At 30.5% G+C, this 19,155-nt stretch overlaps 3 protein-coding genes and 1 long non-coding RNA gene across 5 annotated transcripts; 3 read left to right on the forward strand and 1 right to left on the reverse strand.

Moving 5' to 3' along the window:
• The first annotated feature begins 265 nt into the window (after positions 1-265).
• Positions 266-10,335, forward strand: LOC128393430 (transcription factor Jra-like). Of its 2 annotated transcripts, none has more exons than XM_053353616.1 (2): positions 266-410; positions 8,431-10,335. In XM_053353616.1, exon 2 carries the CDS (start codon positions 8,435-8,437, stop codon positions 9,590-9,592), a length of 1,158 nt encoding a protein of 385 aa, XP_053209591.1. In that variant the 5' UTR covers positions 266-410; positions 8,431-8,434; the 3' UTR covers positions 9,593-10,335. The 2 variants fall into 2 exon arrangements, with proteins under 2 accessions (XP_053209591.1, XP_053209590.1); XM_053353615.1 differs by lacking the exon at positions 266-410 and adding an exon at positions 7,172-8,048.
• Positions 3,747-8,424, reverse strand: LOC128393434 (uncharacterized). The gene is made up of 4 exons (XR_008326147.1): positions 7,955-8,424; positions 7,730-7,862; positions 4,464-7,131; positions 3,747-4,348 (listed from the first exon to the last, which is right to left on the reverse strand). It is a non-coding gene; the product is annotated as an uncharacterized LOC128393434 (long non-coding RNA).
• Positions 10,336-11,637: 1,302 nt separating the features above from the next.
• Positions 11,638-17,656, forward strand: LOC128393427 (DNA topoisomerase 2-alpha-like). Its single transcript, XM_053353612.1, is given in 5 exon segments — positions 11,638-11,814; positions 12,060-12,474; positions 12,599-13,713; positions 13,716-17,047; positions 17,115-17,656. Coding segments are annotated over 4 exon segments (4,986 nt in total). The 5' UTR covers positions 11,638-11,814; positions 12,060-12,190; the 3' UTR covers positions 17,370-17,656.
• A 542-nt stretch (positions 17,657-18,198) lies between these two features.
• On the forward strand, positions 18,199-19,079 carry LOC128393433 (peptidyl-prolyl cis-trans isomerase FKBP1A-like). The gene has a single exon (XM_053353620.1). The coding sequence runs from the start codon at positions 18,318-18,320 to the stop codon at positions 18,642-18,644; it is 327 nt and encodes a 108-aa protein (XP_053209595.1). The 5' UTR covers positions 18,199-18,317; the 3' UTR covers positions 18,645-19,079.
• The last annotated feature ends 76 nt before the right edge of the window (positions 19,080-19,155 follow it).

Raw genomic sequence — 19,155 nt, forward strand, 5'->3', positions numbered from 1 at the left:
TAGCTAATTTGATTTGCATCATTAATGTTTGGGAAGAAACCATTTAAACTACAATTTGTTGGTAAGAATGTAAAAAGCTTCATTATAATCAACTTGATCGCTATTAACTATGATCAGGTATTCATTTAATCACCAGCAATTAATTAAATTAGCAAGAAAATATAAATTCATCTATTTATTGTTATTGTGAAATCTAATTGATTATTTTTCCAATTCCAGTGTGACCACAATTATTAATTAAATCAACGTCTTTATAATTTGTAAATTTGTTTCATTTTTTTTTTCACTGTTTATGTTTAATTTAATCCGTTCATTTAATCAACATAATTAAATTATCTTTCCTCAAGGATTTATAAATTAATATTTAAATACAACAATCTAATTTGGATTCTTTATCTAATCATCATCAGGTAAATTGTTCATTTAAATCTTAAAGTTCAATAATTAACTTGTTGTTTCTCATATTAAGCTCGTTTGCACAATTAACCCGATAATTTGTTAATCAATACCAATAGAGTTGATTTTTAATTCTGACCAATTAAACTACTTGTATCCCAATCTAGTCGCTAGTAACTGTACAACAATTAACCTCTAATTGTAATGATTAGGTCAAGAATTTATAAATATGTTATGATAAATTTAGTCTCTTCATTATTCAATCAAGTTGCTTGTATCAACATCCTATTGATTAATTAATCTAATCCTTGTTTAGATTACTTCCTGTTATTAATTATCATCTATTTCTTTGTTATTCTTTCAATTAAATCAACTATTAATATGATCAACACCATAATTAGACTTTCCTCATAATTAACTTACCAAAGGTAAATCAGTTTTCAATTTTCGTTTCATCTCAAGATTCACTTTTAATTGCCAATGATTTAGTAAAAATATCTGATTAATTTAATGGAAACAGAGTTAACCAAAATTAAATTATAACAATCAACTTATTCAATTGATCATTAATAAATTGATAACCTTAAATTAAATCATTTGCTGTTTTCAACTAAGTTTGCTCGGTAACGTTACAAATTAATTACAACGGAAATTGTTAACTTAATCATGATTAAATTGCTAAGAGCAAATAAAATTATTTTTATCTTATAATTTGTTGATTGTGGACAATTAAAAAACCATTGAGTAACAATTAGATTTACTAATCAACTTTTTTTTTATTCCATAATTTAAATTGTCTTCTCATATTAAGTTTGTTTTATTTTGATCATCTTCCAAATTTTAACTGTTGATGAATTGAAATTTGAGAATCAATTAATTGCTAGACTAATAGTGATTAAAATTTAACATGATCACCAATTGACTGGTAAATGAGAATACAACAATCTCACCTTAATCATTTAATCATCAAGAATTAACTAACGGTTAATGAACAATTAATTATTTTATAAATCACAATGGTGATTAGCTTAAATTGTGTAAAGTAAAGATGATTAAAGTTAATCAAATGTCAATCGATTGAAACGAAGAGAGTAAAAAAATAAAATTAACCCTTTAAACTGATCAATAGATGATTAGAATTTTACAAATTTTTCTTAATTGTTACAATTAACCACAAAAAAAAGTTCTTAATCAAGGTAACAATCAACAAATTATTCCGATCAAGCACCTTTTCCATCACCAATAATTGATTGGTTATCCATTGATTACTTTTATTATCTGTGAACGGGATTGAATTTAAATCCAACAAATTAGCAAACAATTAGCTGATTGTTGAGACAGTGTAAGTGCTGATCAACTATTGATTGTTAATTGATTAGAATCACTAAAATCTAAGAGTTATAGAAAACTTAAAATAATATCAACAGAGAAAAAGAAAAAAAAATTTTTTTCTTCCTTCGTCTTAATCTAATCAATCCTTGAATTGAATTAGTAAATTGTTTCTTTCACTTGATTAACGTTCACCATCATAATTAAAGGTGTGTGTTAAAATAAATTATGTGTTAGTTTAATTATATTATTATAATTTACTTGATTTACCTTCAAATTGTTGATGACATAATCAAGTTTCATGGTTAACAACCAGGAACAAATTGAAAACTAGTTTCTTGTAAAAATCCAATGATAATATTAATTGTTGCTCTTTAAATTGTTGATTGTTATGATTAGGAAACTTTTTTTTTCATCAACAATCAAAGTGACCCAAAGAAAGATTATTATTAATTAATTACAATCAATATCATAATCGGAAGATTAACATTTCCGATATGTAATAATAATAACAATCAAATATCTTAACCTTGATCGTCAATCCAACAATTTAAATGGTTACAATTAACTTCATCATTGATGATCAACTTATGGCTTTTAACAATTAATCAAGTGTATCTGGTTTAAGGGGAAGAGGGATATCATAATTGATTGATTGATTGATTACAACAATTTAAAAATTATGATAACCTGGAAAAAGAGTAGATTGATTTAAATTGTTGATTGTTAATTGTATTGACTTTTTGGTTTGTTTGTAAATCAAAAACCTCGTCACCATTAATTACAAATCCAATGTTTAACTAATCACAATCAATGAACTTGTATTGAACTTGTGGATTTAAATTCATTCATGAAGGGGAAACAATTAGTTATCAAAATTAGTTAATCCGATCATCACTTACATGTAAATCTAATGATTAGTTAATTAGCATTTCTTAAATCTTAATCCCAATAAGGAGATGAAGATGTGTTCCCTAACAATTAGTTAATTTGGTTTCTCTTTCTCTTCAAACAATTAGATTAACATTAATAATAGATTTGAATGTTAATTCAGTTAATCCCTTTTAAGGTTAATTGTTGACCATTTGATAATAAAGTTTTACAAATTGTAAAAATGATTTAATGGTGATAATTGTGATTAACATTTTGAATTGTTAATTGTTGTTATATCGTTACAATAATCAATGGGTGTTGATAATGATCAAGAAGATGATGATGAAGATGATTATAAGGAAGATGATAATATTGATGGAAATGATAAGGAACAAATAATTAACTAAATTAATTGCTGTAGGTTGAAGAGTTGAACCTACACAATTAACAATCAACGTCCATTGGTAACAAATGAAACAGTAACAATTTTAATTACCATACACAATTGGTTAATTGTTTGTCATCATCATGGAGGTTCATCTTCATCATGTTCCCTGTTTCAACAATTAACTATTGATCTGATTTTCCCGATTCCATTCCCAACAATTAACGAAAGTCAAGTTTCAAGAAAAGAAGAAGAAAAAAAAAATTTTTCCAATCACTTTTACTTTTCAGAAGAAAAAAAAATTTTTTCTTCTCATGTTGATTGTTGGGTGATTATTCAAATCACGGTTAAATCATTGATTTTCTGACCCATTTAAATCAACAAACAATCAAACCTCATCTTCAGTTAATCATAATCATCAACCACCACAATCAATGATTGACGTAAAGTTAATATTAATCATGATTAACTTAATTGAACAGTTTGTTCAAATTTCTCATTGAAAATCAATTGGACAAAATAAAAACAAATTGTTTAATTGTAATCATACAATCAATCACACTGATTGTTAATAATAATCATTAATTGTGAATATTAATCTTCAATTAAATTTAAACTTTTTTTTTCACTTACTTTAACTTTGTTTTTAACACAATATAATAATAATAATCAAGTTCAAGGTAATTAATTAATTGATAATAATAATAAATTTGATTGGGAAGGAAAAAAAAAATTTAAATTTTTGGATTAATTTAACTTTCCGTTTATGTAAATGATTATTTTTTATTTGATTGTTAATTATGATTATTACAATTAATTTAATAGCTGTTGCTATACTACTACTAATAATCAAGAGTATGTTAAATTAATTAGTGATGATGATTAAATAAATTATTCAATTTAAAAGGAGAGTTACAAGAATCAAGGTAACAATCAATTTCATTCAATTGGTTAAGTTTAATTGTCTCTGATAATTTTAGGATTGGTTTAAAATTTATTTTCATCACTAGAAATTACTTATTGTTTAATCAATAGCATGAGTTTAATTGTATGAAACAATGATAAATTCCAACAATTAACTGTTAATTAAATGATAATGATTATATGGGAACATTGAATGTTAATGTTAATTGCGGATAATTTTGTGAAATCCTTGGATTGTGATGCCAAAAACTGTCAAATAGTTAAATTAGTTTCAATCAATCGTTGATGAAGATGATGATGAAGATGATGATGAAGATGAGCCAAAAAGTTATCATCTTTCAATTAACAGTGTATATACATTTTGATGACAAGTTAAATGATTACAATTTACTAATTCAGTTAGTATCACAAGAGTTATCCCTTGAAGAAACCTTTGATTACCTTCAATATGAAACTCAGAATCAGAATCAGAATCAGAATCGTTTGATTTTTTTTTGTCAATTTAACTAATATATCATCAATTTCATCCTCATCTTCATCCTAATCATCCTCTTACCTTGTCTTGTACATCATCATCATCATCAATTGCAATATCAATTTCATCTTCATCTTCTTGGCATCCTCATCATTTTGGCTTTTGGTGTTAAACTGATTAAAGTTAATCCAATTGATGATTATCCTTAAACTTGACTAATACAAAAATCCAAATACAATATAAATATAGATGAAAATTTAAAATATCACCAACTATTTATATACATTATTAATCATCAATCTAATAATCAACTCAGTCTCTTTAATTAACTTTGATTGCTGTTGTTAATTGTTGTGAGAGTTGTTCTGGTTGGTTTGTAAAAAAAAAGTAATAAATTGTTACTATTAAAAAGTACAATTAACAAAAACATTGTATCAAAAAATACAAGAAAATTTAACCTTACAAAAGTTAATTCAGTTTGATAAGATTTTTATTGTTAATGTTTACAATTAAGGGGATGTTGATTAGTTTAATTGTAACTCGTTCCCTTGATTGTTGTTGTTGTTGTTGTTGTTAATTGTTGGTTAACGCCTTTACCTTTTATACTGACCTAAACTTTTACTTTTTGGTTACAATTTTAATTAACAATAAGACAACAATTGATTAAATATTTAATTGAAAACAATTTAATGATGATTATGTTGATACTCCGACGCTCAAATAATTTAAATTGTAATCACCCAAAGAGATGAGCAGAAATTTAAATCACAATTAATGTAGGTGTTAACTGTTAATTGTTAATATACCTACACAATTAATATTTATATGTGATTTAAATTGTCTTGACGTTAATTGTAGTTTACAATCAACAAATTGTGATCTTCTTTTCAACGTTGATTAGTTAATTGTTCCGTCAATCTAATTATAATTATTTACATCATTTAATATGTGAGTTCATTTAATTGTTATAATCATTTAATTTGATTCTTTTTTTTGATTGAGAAATTGGTTAAGATCAAATTGATTATCAATCAATTAATCCGGAAATAAATATTGTATTTATTGTGATGAGTTAATCACAATTAATTGTAACATAAAATATATATTGATGACCAGAGTGATTAAGTTAATTGTTGTTATTATTTTTAGTTATTCCTGTCATTTTGGCTCCTAATTAGTGGGCTATGATTAATTTTGATTGTTATGAATTAACGTCATTCTTTGTTACAATTAATTGTTGAGATAAACAAAGATTGAGACTAATTGTTAACAATTAGCCAATCATGATAATGATAATTTTACCTAAGGATTGACTCAGAATTGTATTATTATCATTAATTGTTGACATTATTGACACTTAAAATTTACAATTAGTTTTCAACTAATTAACTAAACATGACGAAATCAATATTTTTAGATTATGAAAGTTAATTGTTGTAATCAAAAGTACAGAAAAAGTTGAAAGTTGATTAACATTAATTTTCAATATTAGATCATAATTTAGCCAAAATATTGACAAGTCATTTAATTTTAATCATCACAATTAACCAAAAAATCAAAGTGCTACAATTGTGGACGATTAGTTAATTACATTAATGATTAATATTCATTTTCCACTGAAAGTTAATCAACTGAAATTGCATTTTTGTTAATTGTTATCGTTAATTAATTTGACTAAATTGTTAATCAAGGTGAAAAGGTTAATGAATTTTTTTGGTTAATCATCAAATAGTATATAAGTACAATCAATTAATTGTGAGTGTGAAACAATTATGTTTAAATGTTTGGCTTGATTAATTGTAAATCTAGTTACCTTATTACCGTTGATTTAACTTACGATTCAACAATTAACCAGAGAAAAAGTTATTTAATTGTTACCACAATTTATAAGAGAAAAGGTTGATATTGAAATTTAATTGTTATCAATCAATTTTTCGTGATTAAAAACCTTATTTGCATAAATTGATCATCAATGATGAACAATTAACAAATCGTCTAATCAGTGAAAATTAATTGTACGTTTTAATAGTTGTTTTTTTCACAGAGATTAATTTGATTGGAAATGAATTAATTTTCTGATTACGAAAATTAAATCTTACACAATCAATATAATGGATAATAATCAAAAACAAACTGATTGATTAATTTAAGGTGACACAAGTCAAAGGTAACTGAATTAAAAAGATACTCACACAATCAAAATTAAAGTTAATTATTACAATCAATGGTAAAGATTAATCATCAATAATCATGAACGGGATCACGAAAATTTTTTGATTGTTGACACAATTGACAATTAATTAATTCGAGGGTGAGATAAATGGAAAGTTAATGAGAGAAAGTAACAACAAGATTGTAAACAATTAACTAACCACTAACAACAACAACACAAAGTATAAGAGATAATGATGAAAATGATTAAATAAATTGTTCCCTGTTGATTGTGATTGAATAATCATGAACCACAAAAAAAAGAGATGATAATCAAATTAAACATTATTTTTTGTTGTAATATATTTGACGAGTTAACCATGATTCTGATCACTCTCCCTCTACCTTAATTGTTGTTGTGGTTCAACTGATTGATTCAAATTTCTGGATCCGTTTTAACCATGATAACTACTCAGTAACCTTGATTAAATGTAAATTTTGTTTTTACAGCAAAAAAAATATCATGTTTACATGAAGAAAGATCCATAAGTATTACATATGATGATGATGATAATGATGATTGGTGAGTAAAAGAAATCTGAAAAATAGAAGCAAAAGAAAAAAGTTCAAGATTAAGATTAGGATTAAAGTGATGGATTAAAGAAAAAATTGATTGGAATAATTTTCTCATTTGGAAAATGGTCAGAAAGTGTTATCGTTAATATGAATTTTTCGAATAACTTTTACATCCATAGTTTAAGAGGAATTAATTACGAGTTAAATTGTTAGTTAATTGTGATGATAAGTGTTAGATTTTCACATCAGTGAGTGAGAGAGAGAGAGAGAGAGAGGGAGAGGATAAAATGAGCAGAGGAGGTACAATGGGGCGTAAAAAAGGGTTTCCTATCCTATTTTTAGTGAGTTTGGCGCAAAATCATTTTAGGCGTTGATCAACTAAATTGTTTCGTTAGATTGTAGTTGATTTGAGTTGATTAAGCAAAGTGAGAGTGTTAGTTTTCATTAATTCATTGTGAGTGTGGATTCCTGAAAACAAATCTCAATCATATCTGGTTTGTTAATTAGTGTGAATCAAATTGTGCTGCATTTAAAATTGTTTCATCATAATTATCATCTGAATATGAAATCTTTTCTGTTAATTGTTTATCCTCATCAATTGATTATTATTAGTTACTTACAAGTAATCAGACATATTCCGATAGTTGAATCGAGTCATGGTTAATCAGATAATTTACCATCAATCAGTTAATTTTTGTTTTCCAAATCAACAACGTGTCTGTGTAAAAATCTCATCGTTAAGAAAAACAAAACCTGAAAAAGTAAATTTTTCAAGGATAAAATCTCATCACTAATCAATTATCTCACAATTAATTGGAAAAATAATTAATAATTAATCAACTTACTTTCTCTTTCCATTGAGACTACTTAATCAAATTATCCTTGGACTTTGCCACTTGAACCATATTAACATTGTGCCAGTGGATTAACAACCTTTAGGTTTTTAAACCTTTTTATTTATTTTACTAGAAATCAATTGATTATAATCAATTAGTTAATCATCCTTTTTACCATTGAATCTTGAAATAGTTGATGATTAATACCATTGGTGTCACTGATTAATTCATGATGAAATAATTATCAAGTGTTTCTAACACTTTAGTTGCAGAAAATAAAGTTCACAAATAGTGACCCTTAATTGTTGTCGTGATTATAATCAATTTTCTTTGTTCTCCTTAATTGTTGACCAATTTTCGTTCTTTATTCCTACACAACTCCAATTATCGTTCTGCTTTTTCTTTGTACTTGATGTTATTAAGAATCCATTTGAATATATTGATAATCCATTGAATTGATTTTCGTTTTTCTATTCCGATTCCAGAGCGATGATCCAAAACGATACTTTAGATCCATCGGAAGTTAATAAGATCAACACACCGGCACTCGAAAGGTTATTCATCGAAATGTCCAATGCATCAACAACCCTGATGAATAATTATGTTGGCTTTGAGATGGCCAATGGTAATTTAAACACTAATCTCGATCAACTTAATTATAATGGTAACACGGGTTCTAATGTTGTCACCAATGGTAATTCAAACGTTAATTCATATGGAGCAATAAACCCCTTAGGTTATCCTTCAACCCATCAAATGCCTAACACCAATGATAACGACATTCAACAGCAACTTAATTCAGCAGTATCTCATCCCCACCACCATCATCACCAACAACAACAACAACAACAACATCAACACCTTCATCATCAACATGTATCCAATCCTGTGTTCCATAGTGATTCAATGTTAACAGAATCACTACCTGGGAATATTCATCATCACCGGTCATCAAGAACATCACCTGATTATAACAACAATAATACCAATGGTAACCATAGTCATAACAATCAAAATACCAATAATAATGGTAACACTGAAGTTATCAGTGGTTATCAGGTACCAGAATCTTTAAACAATCATTCAACATTATCTCAACCAATTGCCAACAATAACATTAATACACCAATGTCAATGTCACCATCACCAGTTACCTTAACCACTTTATCCTCATCATCAAGCTCACAATTAACAACACCAACCTCGATCACAATGGGCTTACAATCAATCAAAAGTGAACCCAGTATGATAAATCATAATAATAATAATAATAATAATCCTCATCGAAATAGTTCAACCGCTCCCAATGGTAAAAATAGTGCTAATGGTTTGAAAAGTGTACCACCACCGCCACCGCCAAGTTTAACAATTAGTCCGCCGGTTTCACCGATTGATATGGAAGAACAGGAAAAGGTAAAACTGGAACGTAAAAGGCAACGAAATCGTATAGCAGCATCTAAATGTCGTAAAAGAAAATTGGAGAAAATTCATTTACTCGAGAAAAGAGTGAATGAATTAAAAGATGAAAATGAACAATTAAGTACCAAAGTGAATAAACTTCGTGATCATGTTTGCTGCCTTAAACGAGAAGTCATTCAACATATTAATTCGGGTTGTCCAATTTCGTCCCCTGACCATCCAATGTGATCGAAATCATCTTGACCAAATCAACAAACGACCTACAAAAAGCAAAAGTCAAACATTTAATTGTCATGATACTTTGTCACCATACTTACCATGTTCAACCAAACTTATCGGCCTCATTGATAGAGTTTTGAAAATTCATCAAATCTACTTATCAATTAAATCTCAATTGCCCATCAAGGAATCAGAATTGATCAACATGCAATTCAATTTTTCACTTTAATCCATTTTAAATTGGAAATAATTAAAAATCTCTGTTTCTATCTGGTCCCTCTGGTATATTCTCAGGAAACATTAAAAAGGAAAATCTCTTTTTCTTTTTTTTTCTTCAAATTGGCCAACATTTTAATCCGAGATGAGTTGTTAATCCGTATAATAGTGATAATCTCGGATATACCATGAAGAGTACAATCAGATTCCTGCAAAAGAAACAAGAATTACAAATAAATCTATTATTTAAGATAAATTTTCTTCAGTTATTGTTATTATAAAACTACCGAATTTGCAATCTCCATGTTTTAATTACATCATATATTATTAATTGTTGTCTCTCATTTTCTAATTGTTATTTCTTTATCTCTCGCCTCTTAAAATTATTGTACAATAACTTTACCACTCACTCTCTATCTCTGTAAAACAAATAACCATTACACACACATTTGACAAATTAATTACTATTCACAATTGCTAATCATGAACTGATTCAATAAAAGATGAACAACAAAAATATTCCAATCAATGAAAAAGTCAACCCTTTCTGCTTAAAAATGATTAAAAAATTATCCATAAAGGGAGTTGAAGGTGAAGGGATTGACTAGTGAGTGTAACGATTACGATTAAATGAAAATAATAGCAATCAATAAAAACAGTTAAACTTACCAAAACCTTGGAATTGACTAAATATAATCAAAAAAACCACTACGAAAGATAATCGGTAATCGGTGCTTTCTGATTAATTGTAATAGATTGATAAGGTCGATTCTCTCTGGTAAAGTGTTTAGATTTTCGGGTAATGGTGGATGGACCCAAGTTCCATATCGGTGAATATTGGAAAAAGGTAAAGACGTCAGATCATCACTTAAAATCCTCAATTATGGATAATTCATGCAATTAATTCATGAAACTGTTGCCACAACTTCCAGCAAATAGGCTAATAACTGTTGTGCCTGAGCAACCGATTCTTGTGTCATTTGTTGGACTGAAAGTGGATCCATATGACCACAGGGAAGATGAGAATAATTTGGTAGCCAAATACTCGAGTGTTTGATTTATTACTAAAAGTAATGTATAGTTGTCGAGGTTGATGAAAAGGATTAAGTTGATGCTGATTTGCCAATAAGTAAGATCAACAAACGTGATGATGGACTGATTTATTAGTCTTGCTGATGAGAAATTTCCACTTGCAATTTACAAAAGGTTTTTTTCATTCCTCCCATGACCAGAGTGAAATGAATAATAATCAGCACCATTAAATTAACTATCGGCCATCTTGTTCTCGGTAGCACCTTAAGTATCCAATTGAGTTGACCAACATTCGCTTCCCTCATTGGAAAGGCTTAAGCAAAAAAAAGTCAACCCTTTCTGCATAAAAATAATCAACTCACATCGGTAATTAAAAGGTGAAACGATTGACTACTGAGTACGTAATCATTTTTGTATGAAAAGAGAACAATTAACCAAAACATTGTAATTAAATAAAAAGATAATCACAATTAAAGGTTTAAAGGGTAATGTTTTTAACAATCATTGAAATCAAAGGTTCTTTACACTGGTTACAAATAATAGAAAATAATTCAAGGTTAGTGATTGTAGATAAAAGATAGAAATCAGTTGATTAACTGGCAAGAATTTAATCTGATAGAAAACAAAAACAAAGTGTCAAATTTAATTGATCAAAATTAGAATTATAATTAAATGATGAAAATGAGAAGAAGAAAAAAATTTAAACTTGTTTTCTTTCAATTCTCTTAGCGCTTTTTTCTTATCAATTAATCGATACATCGAAGAACAAAAAAAGAAAGAGAAAATCTGATTCTCTTTAATTTAAATGGATTCTTTGTTTGCTTCTTTCCACTTCTTTTACTTTTATGTTGAGTTATTTTCTTCTAGTTTATAATTAATTTAATTGTCAACATTTTCTTTCATAATTTAACACTTTTCTCCAATACAAATGAATCAATCAATTTGGTTAGAAATCATCTAGTTTTTAGATGAATTAATTCTATGTGAGTAAATTGTTCACTTTGATTCTTTAAGTTGTCAGTTCTTATTAATTTTTTTCTTCTCTCATTTCTCTTTCTTTTTCTCTTTCTTTTTTTCTTCTCGGCTTCTTCTTCTTCTTCTTCTTCTCCTTCTTCTTCATTTTCTCTTCTTCTTCTCTCTTTCTATGTATTGACAATCTCTTTTTATCTCTTTCTCTTTACTTTGTTTACTAATTGTGTATGTTAATTTATTTATCATCTAATTACAGAGAGAGAGACTTTTCATCAATTACTCATCAAACACTCCACACGTGATCTTAACTGGAGATTTTTTTTTATCTTTACCAGTTTGTTGTTCTGGCTTTTTTTTTCTATTCTCATACTTTTATTATATTGAATTATGGGTGACAGATCTGGTGGTGACTCCCGGTTAACCGTGGAGAAAATTTATCAGAAAAAGACACCGCTTGAACATGTCTTACTACGACCTGATACTTATATTGGCTCAGCTGAGCCACAGGAGCAAGAGATGTGGGTCTATGAGGGAGAAGAGAGTGGCATGGTTTTCAAGAAAATCACCTTTGTACCTGGATTATACAAAATTTTCGATGAAATTTTGGTTAATGCTGCAGACAATAAACAACGAGATCCTGGAATGGATGTTCTAAGGGTCGATATAAAGCCGTAAGTTGTTGACAAACTTTGAACTGTCAAACTAATTAAATTTTACTCCTTCGTTATTATTATTCTATTATATTGGCTATTGATTAATTTTATTCTATTTTCTATTCATTTTACCAACTTTTAGGGAAGAGAATAAAATTGTCATTTACAATAATGGTAAAGGTATTCCCGTTGTGGAACATAAAGATGAGAAAATGTTTGTTCCAACCATGATTTTCGGCCATTTACTGACATCTTCCAATTATGATGATAATGAGAGAAAAGTAACCGGTGGACGAAATGGTTATGGTGCCAAATTGTGTAACATTTTCAGTACTAAATTTATGGTTGAAACTTCAAGTAAAGAATATAAATTGGCCTTCAAACAAACTTGGACCAATAATATGTCCAAACCTGTTGATGCTAAAATTGTTCCAGCGACCGGTGAAGATTATACAAGAGTTACATTTTATCCAGATTTAGCCAAATTCCGTATGGATCGTCTTGATGAAGATATTGTGGCACTTTTTTCCCGCCGTGTTTGGGATGTTGCCGGTTCATCTAAAGGTGTTAAAGTTTACCTTAATGGTAAAAGATTACCTATTAAAGGTTTCAAAGATTATGTTGATCTTTACATAAAAGATAAAAATGATGAAAATGGTAGCCCATTAAAAATGGCCTATGAGGATAGTAATGAACGTTGGCAAATTGCTGTTACTCTAAGTGATCGAGGTTTTCAACAAGTTAGCTTTGTGAATAGTATTGCAACAACCAAGGGAGGTCGACATGTTGATCATGTTATCGATCAAATTATTCCTAAATTAGCTGAATCAATTAAAAAGAAAAACAAAGCCAAAGTTGACGTTAAACCTCATATGATTAAATCACATCTATGGGTATTTGTTAATTGTCTCATTGAGAATCCATCTTTTGATTCTCAAACCAAGGAAAATATGACTCTTCAGATGAAAAAGTTTGGATCCAAATGCTCACCAAGTGATAAATTTTTCAATGCTGCCATGAAAATAGGAATTGTTGAAGCTATTCTTGTTGTCGCTATGGCCAAAGCTGAGAAAGCTAAAGGAAGCCAATGTTCAGCAAAGAAACAATCACGACTTCTTGGTATTCCCAAATTAGAGGATGCCAATGATGCCGGTGGTTCCCGATCAATTGATTGTACTCTTATCCTTACCGAAGGAGATTCAGCCAAAAGTCTTGTCAACTCTGGATTCAGTGTGATTGGTCGAGATAAATATGGTGTATTCCGTTACGAGGTAAACTTCTCAATGTACGTGAGGCCAATCACAAGCAAATCCTTAATAATGCTGAGATTCAAAATTTGATTAAAATCACTGGTCTTGATTATCGTAAAAAATATGAATCAGAATCTGAACTGAAAACTTTACGTTATGGTAAACTAATGATTATGACTGATCAGGATCAAGATGGTTCTCATATTAAAGGATTATTAATCAACTTTATTCACCACAATTGGCCACATTTGGTTAAATTACCTTATCTAGAAGAGTTTATTACTCCAATTGTTCGAGCTCGAAAAGGTAACATGGTGAAATCCTTTTACTCTTTACCCGAATTGGAAGAGTGGAAAAAGGAAACCGCCAATTGGAAAAGTTGGAGTATCAAATACTACAAGGGTTTGGGTACATCAACGGGTAATGAAGCGAAAGAATATTTCTCTGATATTGAGCGACATCGTATTCTTTTCAAGTATCAAGGTCCAGAAGATGATCATTCGGTTTTATTGGCATTTAGTAAAAAAATGGTTGACCAACGTAAAGATTGGTTAACCAATTCAATGGAAGATCGTAAAAGACGCCGGGAATTAGGTCTACCTGAGGTGTATCTATATGGAAAAGCGACTAAACATGTGACGTACAAAGATTTTGTAAACAAAGAATTAGTTCTCTTCAGTAATCTTGATAATGAACGTTCAATTCCGTCAATGATGGATGGCCTCAAACCGGGACAAAGAAAAGTACTTTACTCATGTTTCTTCCGTAACCTGAAAAAGGAAATCAAAGTAGCTCAATTGGCTGGTACCGTTGGTGAGGTTTCTTGTTATCACCATGGTGAAGCCTCACTTATGGCGACAATCATCACTTTAGCTCAAAATTTTGTTGGAAGTAACAACATTAACCTTCTCATGCCTCTCGGTCAATTTGGTACTCGTCTTTTGGGTGGTAAAGATGCTGCCAGTCCTCGTTACATTTTCACTCGATTAAGTCCATTGGCTCGTAAAGTATTTCCTTTACCTGATGACCCTTTACTCAACTATCTTTATGACGATAACAGTAAAGTTGAACCTGAATATTATGTACCCATTTTACCAATGGTTCTAGTTAATGGTGCTGAGGGTATTGGTACCGGTTGGTCAACCAAAATTCCTAATTTCAATCCCCGTGATTTGATTGAAAATTTGAAGCGACTTATAAACAATGATGAACTTATACCTTTGAAACCTTGGTTTAAAGGTTTCCGTGGATCAATTGATAAAGTTGACACTCAACGTTATGTTGTCAGTGGAGAGGTTTCAGCCTTAGATGGTTGCAGAATTGAAATCACTGAGCTTCCCGTTCGTACATGGACTCAAACTTATAAGGAAAATGTTCTTGAACCAATGCTTCGTGGTACCGAAAAGACACCACCGTTTATCACCGATTATAAAGAGTATCACACTGATGTTACTGTTAAATTTATCGTCTCATTAACCCCTGAAAATTTAGCTCGAGCCGAGGAACAAGGAATTCATAAAGTATTTAAATTACAAACAACCTTTTCAACAACTTCGATGGTTTTGTTTGACCACAATGGATGTATTCGTAAATATGAGACACCAGAAGAGATTTTAAAAGAATTTTTTGAAGTAAGACTTGATTATTATCGTAAACGAAAGGCTTATTTGGAAGGAATGTTGGAAGCAGAGGTTCTTAAATTAATGAATCAAGCTCGTTTCATTTTGGAAAAGAATGATGGCCGATTGAAATTGGAAAATGTTAAAAAGAAAGATTTAGTTCGAACCTTGATTGAGCGTGGATACGATTCTGATCCAGTTAAGGCTTGGAAGGCTAAAAATAATCTTGCAGAAGATGATGATCAAGACGATGATGAAAGAGGATTAGATGAGCCCTCAGGATCATTTGACTTTGATTATTTATTGGACATGACGATGAGATCTATGTTGAAGGAGAAAGTAGATGATCTATTGAAACAACGAGATGTCAAGAAAGCTGAACTGGACACATTGAAGAAGACAACTCCAGAAACTCTTTGGACGAGAGATTTAGATGATCTTTTGGTTGAACTTAACAAATTAGAAGAGAAGGAGAGAGAAGATGCAGAAAAAGCAGTTATGCTTAAAACTCCAACAAAACCTCAACAACTAGGTAAAGGAAAAGCTCGCAATAAAGCAGCTATTTGTGCTGACACAAAGCCGTCTGTAGATGGTAGACGAATAGCACCAACAATAGACTTTGAAGCTTACCGAAAGAAAGATGGTCTCACAGAAAGTGCGCGAAAAGTATTAAAGAAAACAATTAAAGATGAAGAAGGTATCGAAGATGATGATCCATTCAAAGATTCTGACGATGACATTGGTATTGATTTGAACAAATCATTAGCTGAACGAATAGGATTAACGCCTGAAATGGTTGAAGCTGGACGAAAACCATCAACGACCACACCAACTCCTAAATCGAGTGATACTCCGAAAACGACAAAACCTCGAGCACCAAGTGCGAAAGCTAGTAAATCATCTGACTCGACGGAGAAAAGGAAATCGGTGAACGGTTCTGGTTCAAAAGGAAAGAAAAAAGGACCTGCAAATGCAAAAGGTAAAAAGAGGAATCCATGGTCTTCAGGATCTGAAGATGACGATGAAAACGACTCTCCCCCGGAAGATGAATTTTCAGATGAAGATTATGATTCTTACTCTACCCAAGCCCGACAGACCAGAAAACCTAGAAGATCAAGTCCACCTAAAGCACCACCTAAAATAGCAGATGATGAAGAAGATGATGACGATGATGTTATTCCTATCGTTTCAAATGAAAGTAAAACAGATAAACCCTATTCTTGGGAAAGAGAATCCATAATGGAAGCAAAATCTAAAGCAAGAAATGCTTCAGGAAGTAGCGTTGATTCACTTACAGAAAAACCTGCGAAACCCCCAAGTAATGTGACAAGTGAACAACTTTTTGACAATATCTTTGGTTCAAAACCATCAACCGATAATAATCCCATCTCATCTTCATCCAATAATAAGCAATCATCATCTTACTCAATTAGTCCACCTTCACCTTCACCTTCATCACCTGAACCTAAATCATCTACTCAAAGATCTTATTCACCTGATCTATCAACCAATGGAAAATCTCATGATCCACCCGATTTCAGGTCACCATCTCCAGCACAACCTTTATCTCCAGAACCTGAATCTAGTGTTAAAAAGAAAACGCCAACAACAAAATCTCCCAAGGAACCTAAGAAAATTAGAGAAAAGAAAACGACTCCAGCTAAACGGAAGAAAAAAGATTCATGTTCTGATGATTCTGATTTTGAGATGACACCTAAGAAGGTAAATTGTAATTTAATCGAAAGTTTATTCAACATGATATTTAATTTTTTCTCTCCCTTTCTTACAGACTAAAAAGACTCCAGTTAAGAGGAAGAAAAAATTTGCATCATCTGATTCTGAACCAGAAATTATTTCTCCAAGTAAACCTGCACCTAAACCGATACCTAAATCAACATTACCACGATCATCCCCAGCACCATCAGAGGAACAAGATTTTGATATATCCAATTTTATATCATCAACTCGAATGGGTCGATCAAAAAAACCAATCAGATACGATTGTGATCTATCCTCTGATGATGATTATTATAACGTTGAATGATAGTCAAACAACCAACGTTTAAAAAAAGTCTCCCTCAAATAAATTGGTGTCAATCAACTAGAAGGATGGAAAATTAAACAATTTCACTGAATCAATGGTTATAAAAAGTTCAAATAATCTTCATCCTCAAGTAAACACTAAAGTATAAGCATCATCATCAGCGTCAGCGTAAAAAAAAAACAACAAAAGATCAAGCAACAACTTTCGTCCTTAACTTACTTAAGGCCTAAATTTTATCTCCATTTTATTTATTGATTAACAATCATTTCTTTTCATTCCTTTCCTCATTTCTCTCTCTATCTCTCTTTCTTTCGAGCGGTAGAAACTCGTGAATGGAGCTTGTACTATTAGTACAGTGTCTCCCTGGTAACAATTCGGTAAATTCCGGGGAGTTGCTGGTTCTTTCTAAATACAAGCTATCGGTGCGCCGCGTAGTCATTCAAATACCCTCTCTCTCTCTCTCTCTGTCTCTCTCTCTCTCTAAAATTTTTGTATTAAGAAAGAGAAAAATAAAGAGAAATTAAAATCGCCATCTCTCGCCATGCGGAAAAACCTAAGGAAAAGCTTGGCTTGAGCGGCTACACCGCTTAGCCAGAAAAAATCGTTGGGCCGCTGAATTTAAATTCAATTTTATGGCTTGAGCTTTTGCAACAGATGAGGCAAAATTTTTGACAGAGGAAAGAAAGAAAGAGAAAAAGTAAGAGAGAAAGTTAGCTAAGCTATGATTTAATCGACTGGCTGTAGTCAATTCCAGCCAATGATCAAACGGCTCGAATCCTCATTCGAATGGCTAAAGAATCGGCTCAGATCGACTCGCTTTGGTAACTGCTCTTTGTTTTCTATCTTGTTGCTTGATTCTCATTAACAAGTTGCTCTTTAATTTGGTTTTTTAATTTTAATTTTTTTTTCTTTTTTTTCACTGTGTTATTTAAGTTGTAATTGAACATCATGGGCGTTGAAGTAGAAACAATTTCCGCTGGTGACTGTACCAATTATCCAAAAAGTGGACAAACGGTTGTCGTTCATTATACTGGAACTTTAACCAATGGTAAGAAATTTGATTCTTCTCGAGACCGAGGAAAACCATTTAAATTTCACATTGGAAAAGGCGAAGTAATCAAAGGCTGGGATCAAGGGGTCGCCCAGATGAGCGTTGGTGAACGTGCTAAACTTACCTGTTCACCCGATTTCGCCTATGGATCCAAAGGTCATCCCGGAATAATCCCACCCAATGCAACTTTGATCTTTGATGTTGAGCTTCTTGGTCTTGAGTAAATCTTTCAACTCACTTCCGTTAACCTTTGGCTGATTTCACCTTTTCTCATATCACAATATTATTCTATTCTTCCTCTTATTTTTTTCAACCTTTTGAATATCTTTGCTTTACCCACGTGGAAATCACAATCAACTCGAGAGAAAAAAATTAACCTGGTCAGTCCAACAATTAGATGAAAATAATATTGCCAACATTTGATGTCTCCTCATATCAACTTTGATCACATTTGATTGAAAGCTTTCTGATTAACTTACAATTAATATTAGAAATTTATGCCCATAACTTACCAATGCTGGAAATTTTTTAATATTCAATTCCCTCCGTTAACAATTAGATAATTAGGTTAAATCACTGTTTTCTCAATGATTTCATATCTAACTTGATTGATTTAATTTTTGGATCTTACAGCCAATAAATTGATTTAATTCATTGAAGATTATATTGTCTCTGATTTTGTTACTCGGAATATTGTTAGAAATCAAAATTGTTGTTCACCTAACAATCAATCAA

This window comes from Panonychus citri, unplaced genomic scaffold (genome assembly GCF_014898815.1).
Source record: "Panonychus citri isolate SS breed McGregor unplaced genomic scaffold, ASM1489881v1 Contig00138, whole genome shotgun sequence".
In the NCBI taxonomy this organism is placed as follows: domain Eukaryota; kingdom Metazoa; phylum Arthropoda; class Arachnida; order Trombidiformes; family Tetranychidae; genus Panonychus; species Panonychus citri.